Below are 18,733 nucleotides of genomic sequence, written 5' to 3' on the forward strand. Positions count from 1 at the left end.
TGCATAATTTTGCCTGTGTTGCATCTGCCAGCTTACAAAAAAGCATCAAGACATCAATGAAACAGGGGAGAATTCACCCTGTTAGAGCATCACATCCCTTCCCTCTTCATTTTAGCACAAACTGAAAGAAAAGTAGGGATTTACAGAGAACTTAAGAAATACTGACACTTTGCTTTGGAAACATTCTGAAGTAACAGAAGCTTACCAGAAAAACTAGTTGCATAGTCTCCACGGAGAAAGACCAAAAAAAATGAATAAACTATACAGTGGTCTTGCCCTATTATTCTGCGTGTTCTATCTTGCTCCTTGTAGTAGCCCTTTCAAGAAAATACATGCAAATAAAGCACATACAGTTAACACTGATAAATATATGAGCAGGAAGCTCGACAATGTTATTTTGTAAAGTTTCCTTTGGGATATGCTTTTTTCTCTGAATTCTACTTAGTACACAAATGACCAACAATTATTTTCAGCATCAGCGTGAAAATCAACAAAAGAGTAAGAAAAAAGCTATGAACAGAGCAAGGCTAAGTGGGGAATAAGCCGATGTTATTAGCAGATCCAAAGATAATTAACCATCTCCCATGTTTGGTTCTGTTACAAAACCTCATATAGATTGCTCACGTATCGAGGCTTTGATAAACACTACCACGTCAATCACGCACATTAAACATCAGGAGCTTGGGAAGAAGCCCTGCCTCGCACCGCCAGGCTGCTGAGAACAGGGCAGGCGGGCGCTCAGCACCGAAGAAATTATCCCCAAAGGAGCCCTTGGTGTTGTGCCAAGCCTCGTTAGCATTTAGCAGCGAAGCAAGCAAGAGAATACACAGACATGTGTGAGTCAGGAGAGCAAAACAACAGGGTTAGGGTTTACAGGTCCTGTATTTAGTGCGTTTTAAAGGGTAACTGTTGATCCAATACAAAGACGCTGAGGAATAGCGCCATTTAACATCCTTGCTTATGTGCACAACTTTTTATAAATCCCTAAAAGTGCATTTGCTGTGGGCAAAGATTTTTCTGTAATGCTCCCAAGCAGTTCTTGAAAGCAGGTGGGTCACTGACATTCTGGCAATTATTAATTTTCTTCATTCATGTATTCCCTTTTGGATGCAACTTAAAGCACACAAACAGCACATAGAATAGCAGTGGTAAGAAAATACTCAGTTTCACATATGGGGATGGATTTTATTGGACTTGTTTTCAATGAGGTCCTTCCTAACCCAAAATCAGGTATCAACTGCAGGATTTATTAAGAAAGAGAGGGAGATTTATCTGCTCATTGTTGGTAGGTGGAGCTGCCAGCATGGCCACCTTGGTCACACCAAGCTTTTGATGAGTAATTCGGAAGAACAGATGTTTTATGTGGGAACTTGTCCAGATCTTAAAAAAAAAAAAAAAAAAAAAAAGTTGTGAGGAATTCAGTAGTGGCGTCTTTGGTCAGCAGCAGTAGCTTCAAAAATACTGAAGCAATACTGAGTAAATAGCTGTATTTCCAAGTCACAGCAGAGAAGCAGGGACATTGCATGATTACCTTCGTGAGTGACGTACACTGCGGTGATGAACTAATTGGTGATCGCCAGTTAAATGGACTGAACAAAGCTGTAAACCCTGGACATGTTAATATGCCCATTATTTTCTCATCAATCTTCTTTTCTCATTCCGTTCTTTTCAAAAAAGCCCAGGAGTGACCCTTTTCCTTCCCATCAGCTGCACTAGCAACACCAGCCGAGACAAATGGCGAGAAGCTTTATAGGACTGCAAATGTATGAGAAATCTTTGAGAGGTATTAACTACTGCATTTCATGCAAAACTGAACTAATAAAGACTCTTCCTCATAGATCATGTCCAAATTGAAAGGGGTTTTAATCCACACAAAAGATTTCATAAGGCTTTATCATTAGTCCAGGGACTATTAAGCATATAAGAAGGTACCTTCAAATTTATCTTTTACACACTCTTCAATCACTGCTCAGTCTTGCCTTTTCTCTTAAAGCCCTGTCCAATTTGTACCGTAAACGCCTTAGAGGATGTGCTGACAAAATGCTATTGTCTGTCTGGAACACCTCTCAGCCATCTTCTCCCTTACCTTCAAGGACGGGGCTGCTCACCAGGGGACTGTGAAGGGAAGGAGGAGGAGGGATGGAGGATGCTGCACAGGAGGGGCCAGCCTGCCCCTGGGGCATGGGACTTCTAGCTGGCTCCTTTGGCACCCCTGGGGTAACCCACAACGAGACCTACCGGCACCGTGAGCTGCTCTCCCACAGACCCACATGTAGATGTGGCACTTAGGGACATAGTTTAGTGGTAGACTTGACAGTATTGGGTTTACAGTTGGACTCAATGACCTTAAAGGTCTTTTCCAACCGAAACTATTCTAGGTGCCCCGCCAGCTGGGTCAGGGGACCCCACATCCACCAGGTCCACCATGGGCAGGATCAAAACCACAGCACGATGAAATACGTGACCAGCCGTGCTGGCAGATGTAAGGGTCTTACTCTAAAGGCATGGGACTGAAAGCCTTACAGGAAGAGTTAGCCATCGCGAAGCCAGGGTCTGAGCAAATGTAAAATAACAAGTTTCTGTTTAACTCTCTTTTATACACTGCTACCGTATTCTTGCAGTGGTTTAAAAAGTGTGCATTCCAGCACAAAGGAAATTAAACAGGAATGGCATTGCGTTGTCACTGGTGATTTCAAAGTTAGCTACATTCTGCCTGGAAAAATACAGCTTCCTTGTGCTGCAACTCTTCAGCGGGTGAGTTAATCAGGTGATGCAAGTTGGTGTAACTGTCTGAAAGCCTCAGCAACAACGCAAGATGTTGCTCTCCTGATTACTTTTTGCTGAGCCTACATACTTTGTAAAGCCACTACAGCAAGTTGATAATGATGCATGAAATGGAAAATCCTTCTGAGCACACCCAAAAGGGCTGTGGATGTGCAAAGCAATCGCAACAATGCTGTGTTATTTGACGGTTCTTACTACACATGCACCCATGCTACCTTATTCAGGTTTTCACTGGTTTTAAATAGGTGCAACTCCACCTCTTGTAATGCATTTACTCCTGATTAACACAGCCTAAATATGACCAGAGTCAGACATACAGCAGTATTCAGGTCAGGCACAGAAAAAAGAACAGAACGTTGTGGGACTATAGATGAAGACCTTTAGTGGTGTCACTCCACTGATTCAAATCAGCAGAGAATTTGCCCTAGTTACTTTCCTCATTGACATGCCTACCCTCTGAGGCAAGGGTAGGTATTTTGAGAATAAAAACACTCCGGGGACATATGTGCCACTCTCACACATCAGCAGTAGTTCTTTCAGCATTACAAAACTTGCTAGAAATTGTTTGGAGAATTTTCTAAGTAAGTTTTCAATACTTTTCTATTCATCTCCGTAGTCTCAGTGCTACTTAAAGGTCAGCTGAAATAGCTGTAGGCAGTGGAGGAATCATAGAGAGATCATATGAAACACAACCTGGTTTCTGAAAAAAAATAATAAAAGGATATTCAGCTCCTCCTCTACACCATTTCTCTCTACCATTTTGACTACTTTTGGGACATTAAATACTGGAAATAGCTCAGAAAGCATTTGGCTCAACATCTATATCTATATATCATAAGGACTACTATATAATGTAAGTGCTTTAAATCCATCCTAACTAGAAAATGTAAGCTACATAATGCCAAAAATGTCATTAGAACGTAAGCACTTCACATAGCCATACTCCTAACATCCTTCCAGGGTTCATCCCATATAGAAAACCACAGATTAAATATAGTGCCTCATGCACATTACACCATTAGCTTTGTATTATAAATCAAACAACTTTTTTTTACTGGATTAGCTTCCTCAGCCAGGTAGCAGTGAGAAAAGCTGAGCTGTAGTACTAGTACATGGGAATCAGATCATCCTGAATTTAGGTTGGCTTAAATCAGTTGTGGAACTACAATCTCAACTGACAACGACATTCAGGGACCTGAGTTACAGGCAAATTTTTGCTTCGCTACTAAACAGGGAAAGAAATTGCAGACCAGTCCAAAGATTTATCACTCAAATATAATGAAAGCAAGACAACATATTTCTCTTAAAGTACAGACACACCATTCAGAGTTGCCCGTTACAGCAGTACAGTTTTATTCAAAATCTGTTGGCAAGTGGAGGGGCTTATTTCCTCACTTCTATTCTGCGCCTCGACTCAGACAGACTTAGAGATACTCAAGAGCAATTTCTCTTACTGGTTCTGCTTGTTCTGCTTCCAAAACAGGGTAACATCAGGGGTTTTTTTCCTCTGAATTTTTTTCTAAATGTCTTAATTCTTGATTCTTCATAGTGTATTTCAACCTATGCTCAGTAGGTTTTTCTTTGTTTATTCATAGCTTCTCTCAGTGAAGTTCTGTGGTCTAATTGGAACATCTTGACCAAAGCTTTTAACATATTAGTGATTTCATTTGCTCTTAATTCAGTCATTCAACAATCAGATCTGGAGCTTTCTGTAATTAGACGACTCCCCAGGGAGATGCTCTACGAAGTTCCACCAACATTTATCAGTTCTTTACCAAATTTAAGCAGAGGTTTGATCTATTTTAAGAAAATAATACCTTTATTAATCTCTTTTTAATTGTTTCCAATTAAGTTACCAGAACTGTAGATGTCTGTGACACAATGTTTTCATATTCCAGGTTTTCAGATTTGAAAACATGCACAGTCACCGCTCTCTGGGAGTAGAAAACCACCCCCAGAACTGGGAGAGCATTCTGCACTCCACACTACATGGTGCACCATGTTCCTGTTCACCTTTTTGGAATGGCCCCAGGTAAAAATAAGATGACTTCTCTTTGGTTTCAGGAAAAAATGCAGATTAATTGATAAAGGAATATTCTAAAATTAAGTTTTTTCATGTTCATTTTGGAGCTTTTTCCTTTTACTTATCATACTGGATGTCTCTGAAGACAGAAAAACCTCAAACAACATAAAACCTCCTTACCTGTGCACCAGCTGCTTGCGGCTTACACAAATCGCAGTTTCATAGTCATGAGTGACACATACTTTATGTGGGCTGCACTTCACCTTCAAACACGGATCTTTGGATGGATCAAGGGCTATAAAAAAACAGATAGATTAAAAAAGAAAGTGAGAAATGCACATCAAGTTTTCTCTTGGTTGACAGATGACAACTGGTTAGAATGAACACTCCCTCATCTGAGTGAATAAATACTTTACCATTTCATAATATGTGCCGTTGTTTGCAGACTGCATATAGAGGTGTTGAAGTAGAAAGATAGATGGAGAGCTTAAGGACTTTGATTATTAAACAGTGACCCGAGTCTAACTTGGCATTCACATTAATACTAAACATAACGCTTTGGGATGAAGTTCTCGCATAATAACCTACATCATGCTGTTTATTTCACAGAAAAGTTACAGTGGAATATAAAATCCTCACAAGTAACAAAAGGACTAGTATCTTAGAAGCTATCTAATAACTGACGTACTGCAGAGTACTAATAAATTTGATTTCACAGATACTGTACAAAAGGCATATTATTTTGTAGAAATTATTTTTTATTTTTACAGATAAGCATCTCCCGTACTTAAAATGCTTGAGTAGAAGAGCAGTAATAACAATAAAATAATCCTGGGCTTTTATACCACCTACATCACCAGCAGTGTTGTCAGAAGTGGACAGAGAGAATGATGAGTTGCTATCTCAAAGCAAATACACCCAAGCTGCTGTCCCTGCCGATGCTCCCCAGGGAAAGTGCCTCCTCTTAATCAGTCCTTAAACTCTTTATTCTCCTTCCGACATTATATAGCCCAGAAATGTACTTCAGTACTCCAGCCAGCCCCAGGTGGTCCATCTTTCAACAGTTCTTAAGTTGCTGGAGAAAAGGACATGGCAGCAGTAAAGGGAGCTTCTCTCCCTCTGCTGTGATGGGTGATTTGTGGTACTGCAGCTAGTCAGGACTTTGGAAAAAGTGCCAGTGACATGCAGTCCTGCCTGGGGAAGTGCAGGGTATTAGGGTTTACCCTCTGGTACCCCCTTTACAGCTTTGATTAGGAGAGATCCCATGAACCTTCCTCCTGAGCATATCCAGTTACCAATCTTGTTGTTAAAATCCGCCTCGCTGTAAGTGCACGGGGAGGCAGCACAACCATGGGCTCGAAGGAGTGAATAATGCCGTACCCTAACGATGACACAGATGGACGTAAAGGCCTACAGACAGAAAATACTCGCCAGAATTTGCATTTATCCAGGAGGCAAGGATGAACACACACGTGCACTCACGCACACAGAGACACAAGCCCTGCTTCTCTGCAAAGGGTGCCGGGAGGCAGAAATGGCACAGCGATACGCTGCCAGTATTCTAACAGGAGGCTCCTGACAAGGTTCCTCATTTAGCTTGCGATGAGCCATTTCCCCCAGATGCAACCAACACTCAGAAAGGAGCAGTGGGAGTCTGACGAGCCCCTTCACTTTTTTCTGTATGCAGAGAAATGTCTCCTAACACTAATGAAGAAATTAGCACACGGCATATTACATTAGGTTTTACTAGAACTGCGCATGCCTTTCACCTGTCCTCAAATAAATGAAGATGTTAAGCTAGTATCAGTGGCCTGATGTGGTAAAATCAGGATTTGGTTTGGGATCATCCTGTTTAGCACCCAAAGTGAGCAAGAGGGTCTGATCGCAGAGGCAGGAGTGGCTCCTTCAGAGAGGCAAGAAGATGCTGGGGCATTAGGAACTGGAGCAGCCTCCTGGTCCCTACAGAAGCTCAACAGCAGCAGACAGCATTCGCTGTCCTGCCAGTGTGCAAGCCTGTCTGCTCCTGCCAAGTTTCTAGAGATTGCTTCCTTAAATGAGCGGTGATTTGCTAATCCTTGAAATAAAGAAAGAGAAGCGATACAGTGCTATGCTCGATACCACTCCAATTAGAGCACTGATCCCACCTGGGAAAATCTCTTATAAATACTTTGCTGCAATCAAGTCCCATTTGAAAGGCTATCTATCTAAATTCGTTCTCTTACAAAAGGAAGCTTCTAAAGATCAGCAATAAGACATATCTGCCAGGATGAATTAGAAAGATTCAAACAATGGTTATATGAATACCTCAGAAGAAGGGAAGTCACAGCCATACAGAGAAATTTCACCTTTAAATGACTTTTAGGTAAGCTTATTTTGGACATTAATATGTCTTGGATTTGACTTTCTGTTCCTTTTACATGTCCTCAAATCCCATTTTACCTCTCCTCTCCCTCCCCCACATAAGGGGCTACTCTTGGAGATGGGCAACTCTTAGTTTCATCTTTGGGGCTGTACAAAGCTCTTCCTGCACATTATGATAATGGTCTTCCCCACTTTTACTGAACAATCAGACAAACTTTTGAAGGGTACTATTTGAAGCACAAGACATTTCAGTTTGCTATGTACCGAATTTCTTTATATGACAGCAAACGTACTTCCAACAAGTAGAGGATTCCTCAGTTTCCCTGCAGCGCTGGCGTGCTGCAGCTGTTCTGCATTGGTTTGAACAGCCACAGATCCAAGCTCCCACCACATTAACACCGATTACACGTCTGGGATGGGCAGTTGCGCTTCACTAGTGTGTATGTATTTAGTGGAATGCCTTTGGTGTAAGACATGGGGAAATCATAGAAACAATCCAAATATGTTAAAAGCTTTTTCTTCTAAAGCCATTAAAACTGATAGAAAAGGTGAAGTGAGCAAGGAAGGAGAAAAGACCATGTGTTTTCTGCACCATAAACAACACGGCATCGACATCCAATGAGTCGCCACTCGGGAAATACAAAGGCAGCGTCTGAGGGGGCAGGGTCTGTCCCACTGAAAAGCCCAAAGGCTGGAAGGGCTCTTCAGGGTGTTCTGCTGCTGCCTTTTGCTGTCTTTTCCAAGTCAGACTAACAAGCACATGTGAAGCAGCCCATCCCCTGCTCTTTACGCTCCCAGAACACAGTGGGTCAGGTACACGTTCTTAATCCTCTGCTCTCACTGGAGACTGAGTTAAAGACTGAGGTTGGTATTAGACAGGGATTGAAATGGCAAGCCACAGTTTCCTTACCGAACCGTCTACCTAGATATTCTTAAACAGCCTGAGATACCCTCCTTCTGCAAAGCCTTTCACAAGAAAGCACCACTCGAAGAGTGAAGGGTCACCAGATCACAGGTTCATTGGGCTGACGTAATGCAAAGGTCAAAACCACACAAAAAAAATTTAACGACCAGAACTTTTGCTTGCTTGCAGCTGGCCTTGCTCTTTTACTGGAGCATGTGCACACTGTCTGCTTTCGCTGGTGACACATCCTTGGTACAAAATGCTGCATCAACAGAAACCATTGCACAAACTGGCTAGGAGCCCAGGGCTAATAGCTGCCAGCATTGCTGGGCTGCTGGAGAGCACTCTCTGGCCCTGTGCTCATAGTCTTCTATCAGCCAGAGCCAGCACGAAAGGGGATGTGGGTTTAGCCTTGAAAGTCAATCCGAGTTTGGCAGGAATAAGAGAAGCAAGATTTAAGCCCACGTGGTCTATGTGGCATCATGCACAGTTTCAATATTCAGCAATTTTCATACTAAAATTTACTCTAATTGAAGAATTATAGCCACTTCTGGAACTCCTTAGGTCTTCTAAAGCAATAAACACACACGCACTTCTGAAGTGTGTATGGTCTGAAATAGTATCACAAAACACATTATTGTAAAAAGAAACACAAGTTTCAAATATTTTGCAATTAAAATGTGTCTACCAAAAAAGAAAAAATATTGTTGAATGGTCATCAGTTTGAAGCAAAAGAATGGGAAAAGATGTAGTTGAAAATGCCAGTCACTATTTCATTCTAAATCAGGCCTCTACTTTTCTCTACTTCAGTGTCTTGCTTCTAAAACCTGAAAAGAATAACAATACTGCCAATAATAATAATAAATGAAGCTTTTCCCAACCTGTGTGCTGAATGAATTATTTTATTCATGGTGGGAAAGCTCCTGAAGATCCTTAGACGGAACACACTATCACTATAGAAGCATCATTTATTATTCATTACGAAACAGCCCTTCATACAGTTCAAAACAGTAGAAGGAAGTTTATTAAATACAAGTAAAACCGTGGGCTTTGTCAGAAGACAGGAAAAAAATCCCATGATGTGGATTATTATTTCTTGAGATTTTTTTGCCACTTATGCAGAATGCACGATCCATCTGAACATAAAAGGTCAAAACAGGGATTTATATGTCTGCAAAGTTCCTCAATGTGTTAAATAAGTTTGGAAGGTTGTTCTACTGCTAAGCAACACAAGCCCTAAGGACAGCTTATAATAAGAAACAGTTTCTGAAATATGCTAATCAAAGATCATGCTTTGTTAATCAGATTTCTACATGACTAGGAGCAGATGCTCATCATCTGCAGAAGAAAAGACCCTTGGGAATAAGATGAAACATAACAACCATATTTGTCATCCCAGTTCTTTTTGTCCTAAAGCAATGAATATGAAATTTTTGAAAACGAAGAGCCAAAAGTACAAATAAATAAATGAAAGTGGGAAGAGGAGTGAGAAAAAAGCCTGAAGTTTTTTTTTTTTTTTATTAAAAAGATCTTATTTTATCAACTTGAAAGGAATATTGCAGCCATCCCTTTCCTATGTCAAAGAGTCTGCACATAGTTACTCAAGTTTGTCTGCACAGTAGTAACATAAATACCTTAACCCTGGCTTTAATATGTGAACATAGTTCCAATTTTTCTGTAGATTGGGACTAAAGGTGAAACTGGTACAGTCAGTTAACCTGACCTGACAGTGGCTGAGGACTGGCCCAAAGGTTTTGGAGGGGATATGTGTCCAGCCAGTGCTGGAATTAAAGGTTTCATTTGAACTTAAATTCTTTGCTGAATATCCACTTCAGTCACCCTGTCTAGCTTTTTGTGAGTCCAGGCTTCAATAGTTCCCAGTCCTGAGCTTTTCCCCTGTTCAGATCCCTGCACACTTGGCCTCCAAGGGAATATCCATCCCAGGAGATATCTAGCTGAAATGCAGGGAAATGCAGTGCTGCAAATTCCTCAGCATAATCGTTTGCAGAAGTTTTTATCCTAGGAAAATTTAGAATTTTGGGCTTTTTATCTTGGCTCAAAAAGTCTTATTCTTCCTCACGGAACACCTAGGTGTTCCTGCTGCTGACATTTGTTTTCTGGCCAGCTGTCCTGGTACTCTGAGCTGCGACTTCTCTTCCTCTCTGGCAGAGCAGGGGTCAAGAAGCGTTTACATGGGCTAAAGTTTCTGCTTCATTGGCCACAACAGTCTTGTAGGAAAACTGTTCTCCAGGCCAGCTGACTGCACTGCAAAGGGGAAAGGCTTTCAGACGGATGCAGGGACCCAAAACCTGTGCTAGGTCTGTCTATACAAAATAGCAGTGCAGAATCAGAATCCTGTCACCAAGAGGCAAAAGACTTGCATTCCTTTTTTTTTGGTCAAACTTTTATTATGCATAGCAACCTCAGCTCCCTCCTAAAACTATAAATCTTCTGTGGTTATCTCTATAAGATAACCACAGGAGATATAAAGAGGAATAAACACCAAGGTTTGCACCAGACAATTAAACAACCTCCTAATGGTATGCTGACATCTCTTTCCAAGACCAAAAGGATTACAGACACCAACTGCATCACAAATCCCTTTCCCTCCCAGCTCCACAAAGCAGACCAGATAAAGCTGCCTTATGGACCGTACACACCTTCCTCTGCCCTCCCTGCACCATCCACCAGAAGCTGTGAGTTTGCAAGATAAATCAGTGTTGGACAAAGACCTAAGAACAGCGTTTGAGATACTTTTCTATTACATTTCATGTTTTTATATATTGCCAGTATAAAAGAAGACTTACGACTTCCAGGAAACTCCTTAGTTCAGACAACGGCAGTACAGGGACAAGTTACTCTATAAGACTGTAGCTCTATATACTGCAACTATGGGTCACTGTGTTAATCATAACCGAGTAAATTTATTTTTCACACATTTGACTTTAAAAGGGTGATAACAAATAAATACTTTCAATGTCTTGCAGCAATGGATGTGTAATCCTGCAGAAACTGTACAACTAGTTCACAGCAAGATTTATGAGCTTGATTTTGTTTTTATGACCATTCGTTTGGGGGAAGAGAGTAATTTCATAGCTGTTTAGTGGAGCTGAAACAAACTACACAATCAAAAAGAAATGGCATTATGTAAATATTGGGTTTTTTGTTTTCAAAATTGCCTGACAATAAGTACTATGATCACTCAATGACAAAAATGCTTCCACATAATGAAATGTCAAGAGAAGTTGCTTTTATGCAACCCCCTCGGAACTGTTCTGACTATATGAGAAAAGAACTACATCTGTTGAGAAAGGTATGATGAACTGGAAAATGGGACCTGCTGCCTTCGATGCAGAGATGCTAGTGCATATTTTAAAACAAAATAAAATGATAATAAAACAAAGCCTCTGAATTAAATGATGCATTACATTATAGGTGTGCATTTCAATATTATTATGTATTATCTGATTCTAGCGATATTCCGCAAGCAAGCAGGAGGAGGAGGGCAGAGCTCCTGGCTGTACAAGCGAGGAAGCCGCGGACACAAGGTGGTCTGGGCAGGCAGGGGCGCGAGGATGGCTCCTCACCCCGCTGCTCAGTGCGGAGCTCACGCGGCACTGCATGTCAGACTGCAGATCTAAGGGGCAACGTTTCCAATCAGCATCTTGTCGCCACTTACAGCATGGTGACAGCCAAAGAGAAAATGTGTTCAAAGCAGTTTAGTGGCTTGGAGGAGTTTTACTATGGGCTTCCACGAAAACTGGCGTAGAGCGAACATGTAAGAAACCATACAGCCAGCCGAAACATGTATAAATAAAAATCTCTACAAACTTTGTCCTTGATTTTTACTAGGAAAAGGGCATGTTCTCCACACATGATGGGTAAAAACAGGTTTGGCTTTAACATTTCAGTGTTCAAAGCAAACCATAGATTTCCTCCCAGAATTAGAGCATCTATTCAGCTTGAAAGTAGATGATGAATTTATGCCTTTTTTTCTTACTGTGATCATGGCCGTACACAATAACTTAAAGAGCACTCAGGCGAACGTTGCTCTGCTTCTCTGTGAAAACACGATAGTTTTCAATACTCCAGTGGTGAACTCCAACCAACCCATGTGCTGAGAGATATGACTGCCAGTGGAGCTTAAGCCAAGTGCAATGGGACCAGCCCATCACCCTCATATGAACAAGACACCCAAGCCCGTGATGGACTTCCAGGCTCTTATAGGTTTCTGCCTATTACCCCTTCCCCAGATTTTCTTATTTGACAGGTTGGTAAGTGGCCACGTTGAGTGACTAAGACTATGTTGTTTATTGGGACTGACTGTACATTTCTTCTCAGAGCTGATACTGCTAATAATTCTGGTTTTAAAAAATGTTATTTAATAACAGATTAATTACATCCCTCCATCCATTACAATCCCTCCATATCCAATCCAATCAAATAATTACCAATAGTTTTTATTCTGCTTCTGCAAATCTTATCATAAATCATTCTGCTTCATTAGGGAGTAAACTGGTGTTAGCCCTCCCCCAAGTCTAGGGGAGACCATGTCTTCCATTAACAAGTTCAGATATTTAAGTCTCTCTCTCTCGCCTGCTCCCCCTCTCTGCATAATTACTCAGAGCAATTTGCATATAGAAATCAATTCAGCTGAAAATTAATTACCGTAAGCCTGAATGTTTCAAACATGTATGTGAATTATTTTCAGTAAATGGAATTTCTCAAGGCTGTTAAACAGTAACATCTCAAACTGTCAGCATTTATTCCATCACTGCGCAGTATTTTCATATAGTTTTGTTTTGGAGCACTCTCACGTTTGAGTGGCTGAAGAAATCAGTATAGCGCACAGAAACATCTATTTTAATTTTTACAGGCACTTTCAAAAATAATTTCTCCTAACTGACATAAAATTGCTTTTGACATTGCTGAGGGCCATCCAAGGCAAAAGATGCTTCAAAGGACTCTACAGATTTCCTTTCCAAAGCAAAGGATAAGAACCCAAGTATTTAAACAAATTTCCTTGACAAATACACAGACATCCAATGCAGTGAAAATAAGCAAAGCAAAGAAAAAAACCACAGGACTGTAAGTTAGGAAATGTGCTTCCATCGGTGGGTGTGATAATCAGTCCCAACCATCCATGTAGGTATTCAGCGACAGGTAGAGACATGTACAAGACCATAGTTGGCATTTGCTGAAGAGTCATAAAAGAGAAGCTCCTGGTTTGATTTCTAACAATGAATCATTATAATGTACAGCTTAATATACTGCAAACGTATCTCAAATACTTCCCTACGCTGGAGCAGGTTTTAAATATTTCATATGTTTAGGTATGTTTACCTCATACATTTGTTTTTTTTTTTTTAAACCTTCTTTTGCATCTAAAAACAACAAAAAAAAGCATCCACTGGAAAAAAGAGGCTGTCAGATAGCTGGGAACTTGCTTGGTGTTCCAGCCAGCACCAGGTGCCCTGCTCACAAACAACTCTGCTGCCTGCAAGGCAAGGGTCCAACCAACATGCAAGTACCGAGCACTCGCATCGGCTCGGTACAACCTGGCACCAGTGCTGTCAGTGCTCCTCTATATTTCGAGCCCTTCACTGTGTGATGATTCATGCTTGTGTGTGTCGTACCCGAGGGTGTGCTTCTGCATATCCCGGTAAGCTGATGGCAAAACAGACCTAAAACCCCCACAGACAGAGAGGTTGGTCAGATGTTCCATTCAATCATTAATTCCAGGAAGTAGTGGGGATACAAAAATACCCCCGTTCTCCAGGACTCATGGGGCTTTGGCATATGTTTAACGAAAGCAGCTCTACAGTTTCTGTTCTAGAGTCCCCCAAACCCCCAGGGTGATCCAGCTTACAGTTTCCTGGGATGGAAGTGGAGAGCTTCAAAAGATTGCTCTAATCTTTAGTTGGTGAAACATGAGAAAATGAAGGAACAACTGCTTCTGCCCTGCAGGGAGGACACAGCTCTGCAGTAGCTGTCTCAGCAGACCCTCAGCACAGGAGCAGAGCTAAAAATGTGGCTGTTCGCTTTGGTCTGCCTCAGGGCTCTGCTTGCTTTTCAGAGGTACCCTGTAACAACACAGGCATAGAATCACAGAACAGGTTGGGTTGGAAGGGACCTTATAGACCACCCAGTTCCACCCCACTGCCACGGGCAGGGACACCGGCCACCAGCCCAGGCTGCCCCCAGCCCCGTCCAGCCCTTTGGGCACTGCCAGGGATGGGGCACCCACAGCTGCTCTGGGCAGCCCATCCCAGCATCTCACCACCCTCACAGGGAAGGATTTCTTCATATTATCTAACCTAAATCTACCCTCTCTCAGTTTTAAAACCATTCCCCCTTTTCCTATTGCTACAGTCCCCATTAAAAAGTCTGTCCCCACCTTTGCCGTCAGCCCAGTGAAATGCCCCTACGCCGGCGCGGGGATGCCCACCCTCCCCACACCTCCTGCCCTGCCCGTGCAGGTGTAGCTCCTGCGGCAGCAATGCTGCTCCTGCCTCCCCTGCCCTGGGCGCTCCCAGCCCAGCCATACCTCTCCTGGAATGAAATATGCTCCCTCAGACTTTCACGCTCAATTTTCTAGCAAATGATGTGAGGAAAAAAAGAGAGCAAGCACTTGGATCTCCATACTGGTAGAAGTGGCTAGCTGATAACATCTTGTGAAACGGCTGTACGTCAGGTTTCAGTTCAGTAAGCAGCTGAGGCTGCATTTTCCATATATGCCATTGAACTTGGGTCCTGTGATGCCGGCTGACTCCCTAAAATCTCTAGATCCCAGCACCAGAACAGAAATTTGCTTTTTTCTCCAAAAGCCATTTTTTGTTTTTTCTTTTTTTTTTTTTTTTAAATTTAACTAACTAACTAACTAACTAACTTATTCTCATTGCTGATGGGGAAATACTGACAGTATAAACTACAAAGGTTTTTAAAAAAAATCAAAGCCATCCAAAAGACTACAAATTACAATATTTTTTTTAAAGGAAGTATATTTAAGATAACTTTGAGATTTCTGAATGCTTAAACTTGACAAACCTATGGTGATTTTGAAATGCCAGATGTAATTTTCCCTGTGAACTGACCTAGACTATTTCTGCTTTCTGTCACACTGGAGTGAATTATCATTTATTTAGTGGGTTTTCAATTAATGCAAATTATTTTACTCCAAGGCCAATGAAAACAAAACAGGTTATACCTTGTTCAGAAAATAGTATTTTAAATTACTCATGCATAATTAAAGATACACCCTTCCCATTTCAGATTAATACAAACATATATTTTGATTTGCTTGGAGAAAAGTTGCATTGTATGCCACGAAACACTTCTGTAATACTTGTGAAGCTTTGTAATTTATACTTAACTGAAGCAAAATTATAATGGGGAAAAAATTACCACGATTTAATTCAGATAGTTAGTTCATGAGATACTGAACCCTTTTCCAACTTTGATTAAAAAATATAATGAAGTATAATACAGTGAACTATGAGTAGAAAAAAATAAAATTGAAGCATACAACTCTTCTGTATTTTTCAGCGAGAAAAATCTCTTACCTATCAAATTTTATCATTCTTCAAATGATATTTTATGTCATTAAATCTCATTTGAAGACATGGATAACAAACAGATCTTTTAATAGTTATTTTTTAGAGGTAATGCAGAAGCAAAAGCACATCCCTGTTATTACTGATTCCATCAACAAACAGTAAAAGAAATAAGGACCAAACAACTTTTTTTACAAATTGGCATTTCAGTATGCATTATTACAAATCTTTTCTAAGACAACGTTGTAGAGAGCTAGGCAAGCAATAAAAATTCTGGGTATGAATTCTTTGAAAGGCCGACGAGTTTGCTCTATTTGTCGACAGACTGAATGTCAACGTTGTTACAGTTACAGCAATTCCCAGCCGGGCACCTGCGTATCTCTACATATGCGTATTTAAATGTTAAACTAGATAAGACATTCAGCCCTGGAAATGAGAAAACCTCAACTTTTCCCATTGAGTTCCTTTGCTTATTTAGTAGGACAAATGAAACAGAATTTGGCTCCAAACATTATAAGCTATTGACTATAAAATATAGGAGCTCATTTTATGCTTAATTAATAAGGTACAATACGGGTAGCATTCTTGGAAACAGGAGGCCTGGAAGAATTACAACCTTTACAGTTGTTATTAGCATCTTAGTGCATGGGCAGCAGCTGCCCTAGTCAATGGGGCGCCCAGGAAGGACAGGACGCCCAGGAAGGAAAGGATGCCTTTACACCGTTTCTTGCTCTCTCTTTGCCTTTTTTGTTAATTGGATACATGAGTTAGTCACTCTGCCTCCCTCCCTTTTTCAGCATTTAAAATGGGGGTAGCAATACCGTCTAGAAATCACCCTGGGACCCTTGGGAGGCATCACAGAACACAAGCAAAGGGCCCCTGTGAATGACTTTTAATACAATGATTTCAAAACGGCCAAATTCTGCAGAACTAAGAGCTGTTTCACGTTCATTTGTGGCAGCCTGATTGTCTCCATGGAAACATGGGCAAAACACTTCATTTTCTACATCAACAGAGGAAGATTTGTTTCCATATTACATTAGTTTTAGTGTGCACTGAGCAAAACAAACACAAAAATAAAAGACTTTTCAAAGACTGACTTCATTATGAAAAGCTCCTACCACGTGGAAGCAGCTCCTGTCAACCTGATGCCACAGTGGAAAACCCTGCAATATGGGTCGCATTCTACAGAACACCTCTGGGTTAGGGATGAAATTGAAAAAAATCACACATTTAGAAGTTTACAGGTAAAGAATTTATTGTCAGAAGTAACCACTAGAATTATAATGTTCTGTGGATTTTAGCCTTGAAACATGACCACAAAGACCCTGCAGAGCGAGTGCTACTGCTACTACGTGTGGCTCGTACATAATCCAGAAATCGTAACATCATGGACCACATCAAGTGTAAATCCACTGGGGGCTGGCTTGTGTAATAGATTGTTGTCTAATGTAATTTTCATTGCTTTTGAGAGGAATTACCTGAACAGGAAAAGATGAAGCTCCTCTACAGATAATCAATTAGTCATATAATTGATATCTGGAAGAGGCTTAACTGGGAAATAAATGAAAGGACAAAGAGCTGTCCCGTCTGGTTCTGAAGTAAATACAAATGCAGCAATGAGAATTCCCTCTGCTAGCATGAGTTTAACAGAAACCAGTGCTGTGAAAATCAGTGAGCAGCTAATACCATTCCTCATGCCGAGATGAAAATTCATGAACTACAAAAACATTTTGTAAAAATTAACTCCACTCTGCTGGAATTGTCCAGCAACTGCTGGAACTGTGCCAAAAGCAGAAATTTTGAGACTGGGAGTGTCTAAACAGTAGGAGGTTGGCGACTTTTTTGCACAGAATGAAATGGTAAAATAAGCAGCTAACCTCAAAAGTGGAAAAAGTGGATTGTCAAATGGGCTGGAAGAGAGAAAGTGGTCACAAGGAAGAGCATTTGCATTAAAATTTAGAAGTGGCTCTTGGTATGATAGCAACAAAAATATGAAATTATGGGACTTGTACGGCCCTGCAGAACAATACATACAGAAGGGAAAAAAGCAGCATTGGGTTCTTTCTAGAGGGTTCTTTTCTTGATACACTTTTGTTATTACAGAAGTGTGGAAAATGATGATCAATTTTTAATTCGCACAACCTACAGTTCCTCTCTTGGTTTTGAAACCTCAAAATTAATTTTAATGGTAAAATTCTACTCTCATTAATAAATTCCAGGGCATCTCGATATGTCTTTTGATAAGTGATTGGTAATAATTTTTAAACACACAAAACCAACGTTTGGAAAGCTTTACATGGATTCACAGCTTAATTAAAATGCTTTATGTTTCTCAAAAAATTATACATTGATGAAGATACCATCTGACAGATGAGAAATGCTATTTCTCTTGCCAATACTTAGCTAAAATAATTCTGATAGAAGATCTTTTATGAAGAATTACATTTTGAACAGTTCCTTGTGGATACTTGAGTAACTGTCTGGAATAACTAAAATGTTGTTTTGTCCTTTTCCCGCAGAGAAAGAGCTGAGGCTGCCTCAGGCAATACAACAGCAAAGTCTAACTTTGCACTCAGCATGGTGGCCAAAATCCACTTCTACAACAGAGGAACAACTGTTCATAAGAGAATTGCTTGATTTCTGGAACACCCAGACAAGAAATGCCTTGAGAAGGAGTGGGCTTCCTGAGCCGTGAGGTAAGATTGAATTATTCTGGGTGCCTGATGTACATGTTACTTTTTATTAGAACAAAGATAAAACATAGACCTCTAATAAAAAGGAACCATGTATATCAGTAATGCTGAATAACTCAAATACAAAGTAACAATGGAATTGGAAACTGGGTTTTACTCCCTTTCAGGGAATATGAATTATATTTCCAGAGTCAACTTGTCTGACTTATCTCTAGAAATATCTGGAGGTGTTGCCCAAAATTTGAGACAAAAATAATGTGAACAGCAAGAAAGTGTTACAGGGGTTTGGAGACAGGAGATGGGAAAGGAGGATGATGCTAGCAGGAACTACTACTATAATTCTAAATTAATTAACTACATTCAGTTTTGATCTGAAAAGATGTAAATGTTACCTGTAACTGCTATCCCCTTC

General features: G+C 40.7%; 1 protein-coding gene across 1 annotated transcript in view; it reads right to left on the minus strand.

Moving 5' to 3' along the window:
- Positions 1–18,733, minus strand: part of SPOCK1 (SPARC (osteonectin), cwcv and kazal like domains proteoglycan 1) — a 324,674-nt gene that overhangs the window by 129,020 nt on the left and 176,921 nt on the right. The window contains exon 4 of the mRNA XM_056350365.1: positions 4,988–5,102. Coding sequence (XP_056206340.1) covers positions 4,988–5,102 — 115 coding nt within the window. The remainder of the gene's footprint in view (positions 1–4,987; positions 5,103–18,733) is intronic.

This window comes from Falco biarmicus, chromosome 8 (genome assembly GCF_023638135.1).
Source record: "Falco biarmicus isolate bFalBia1 chromosome 8, bFalBia1.pri, whole genome shotgun sequence".
Taxonomy (NCBI): Eukaryota; Metazoa; Chordata; class Aves; order Falconiformes; family Falconidae; genus Falco; species Falco biarmicus.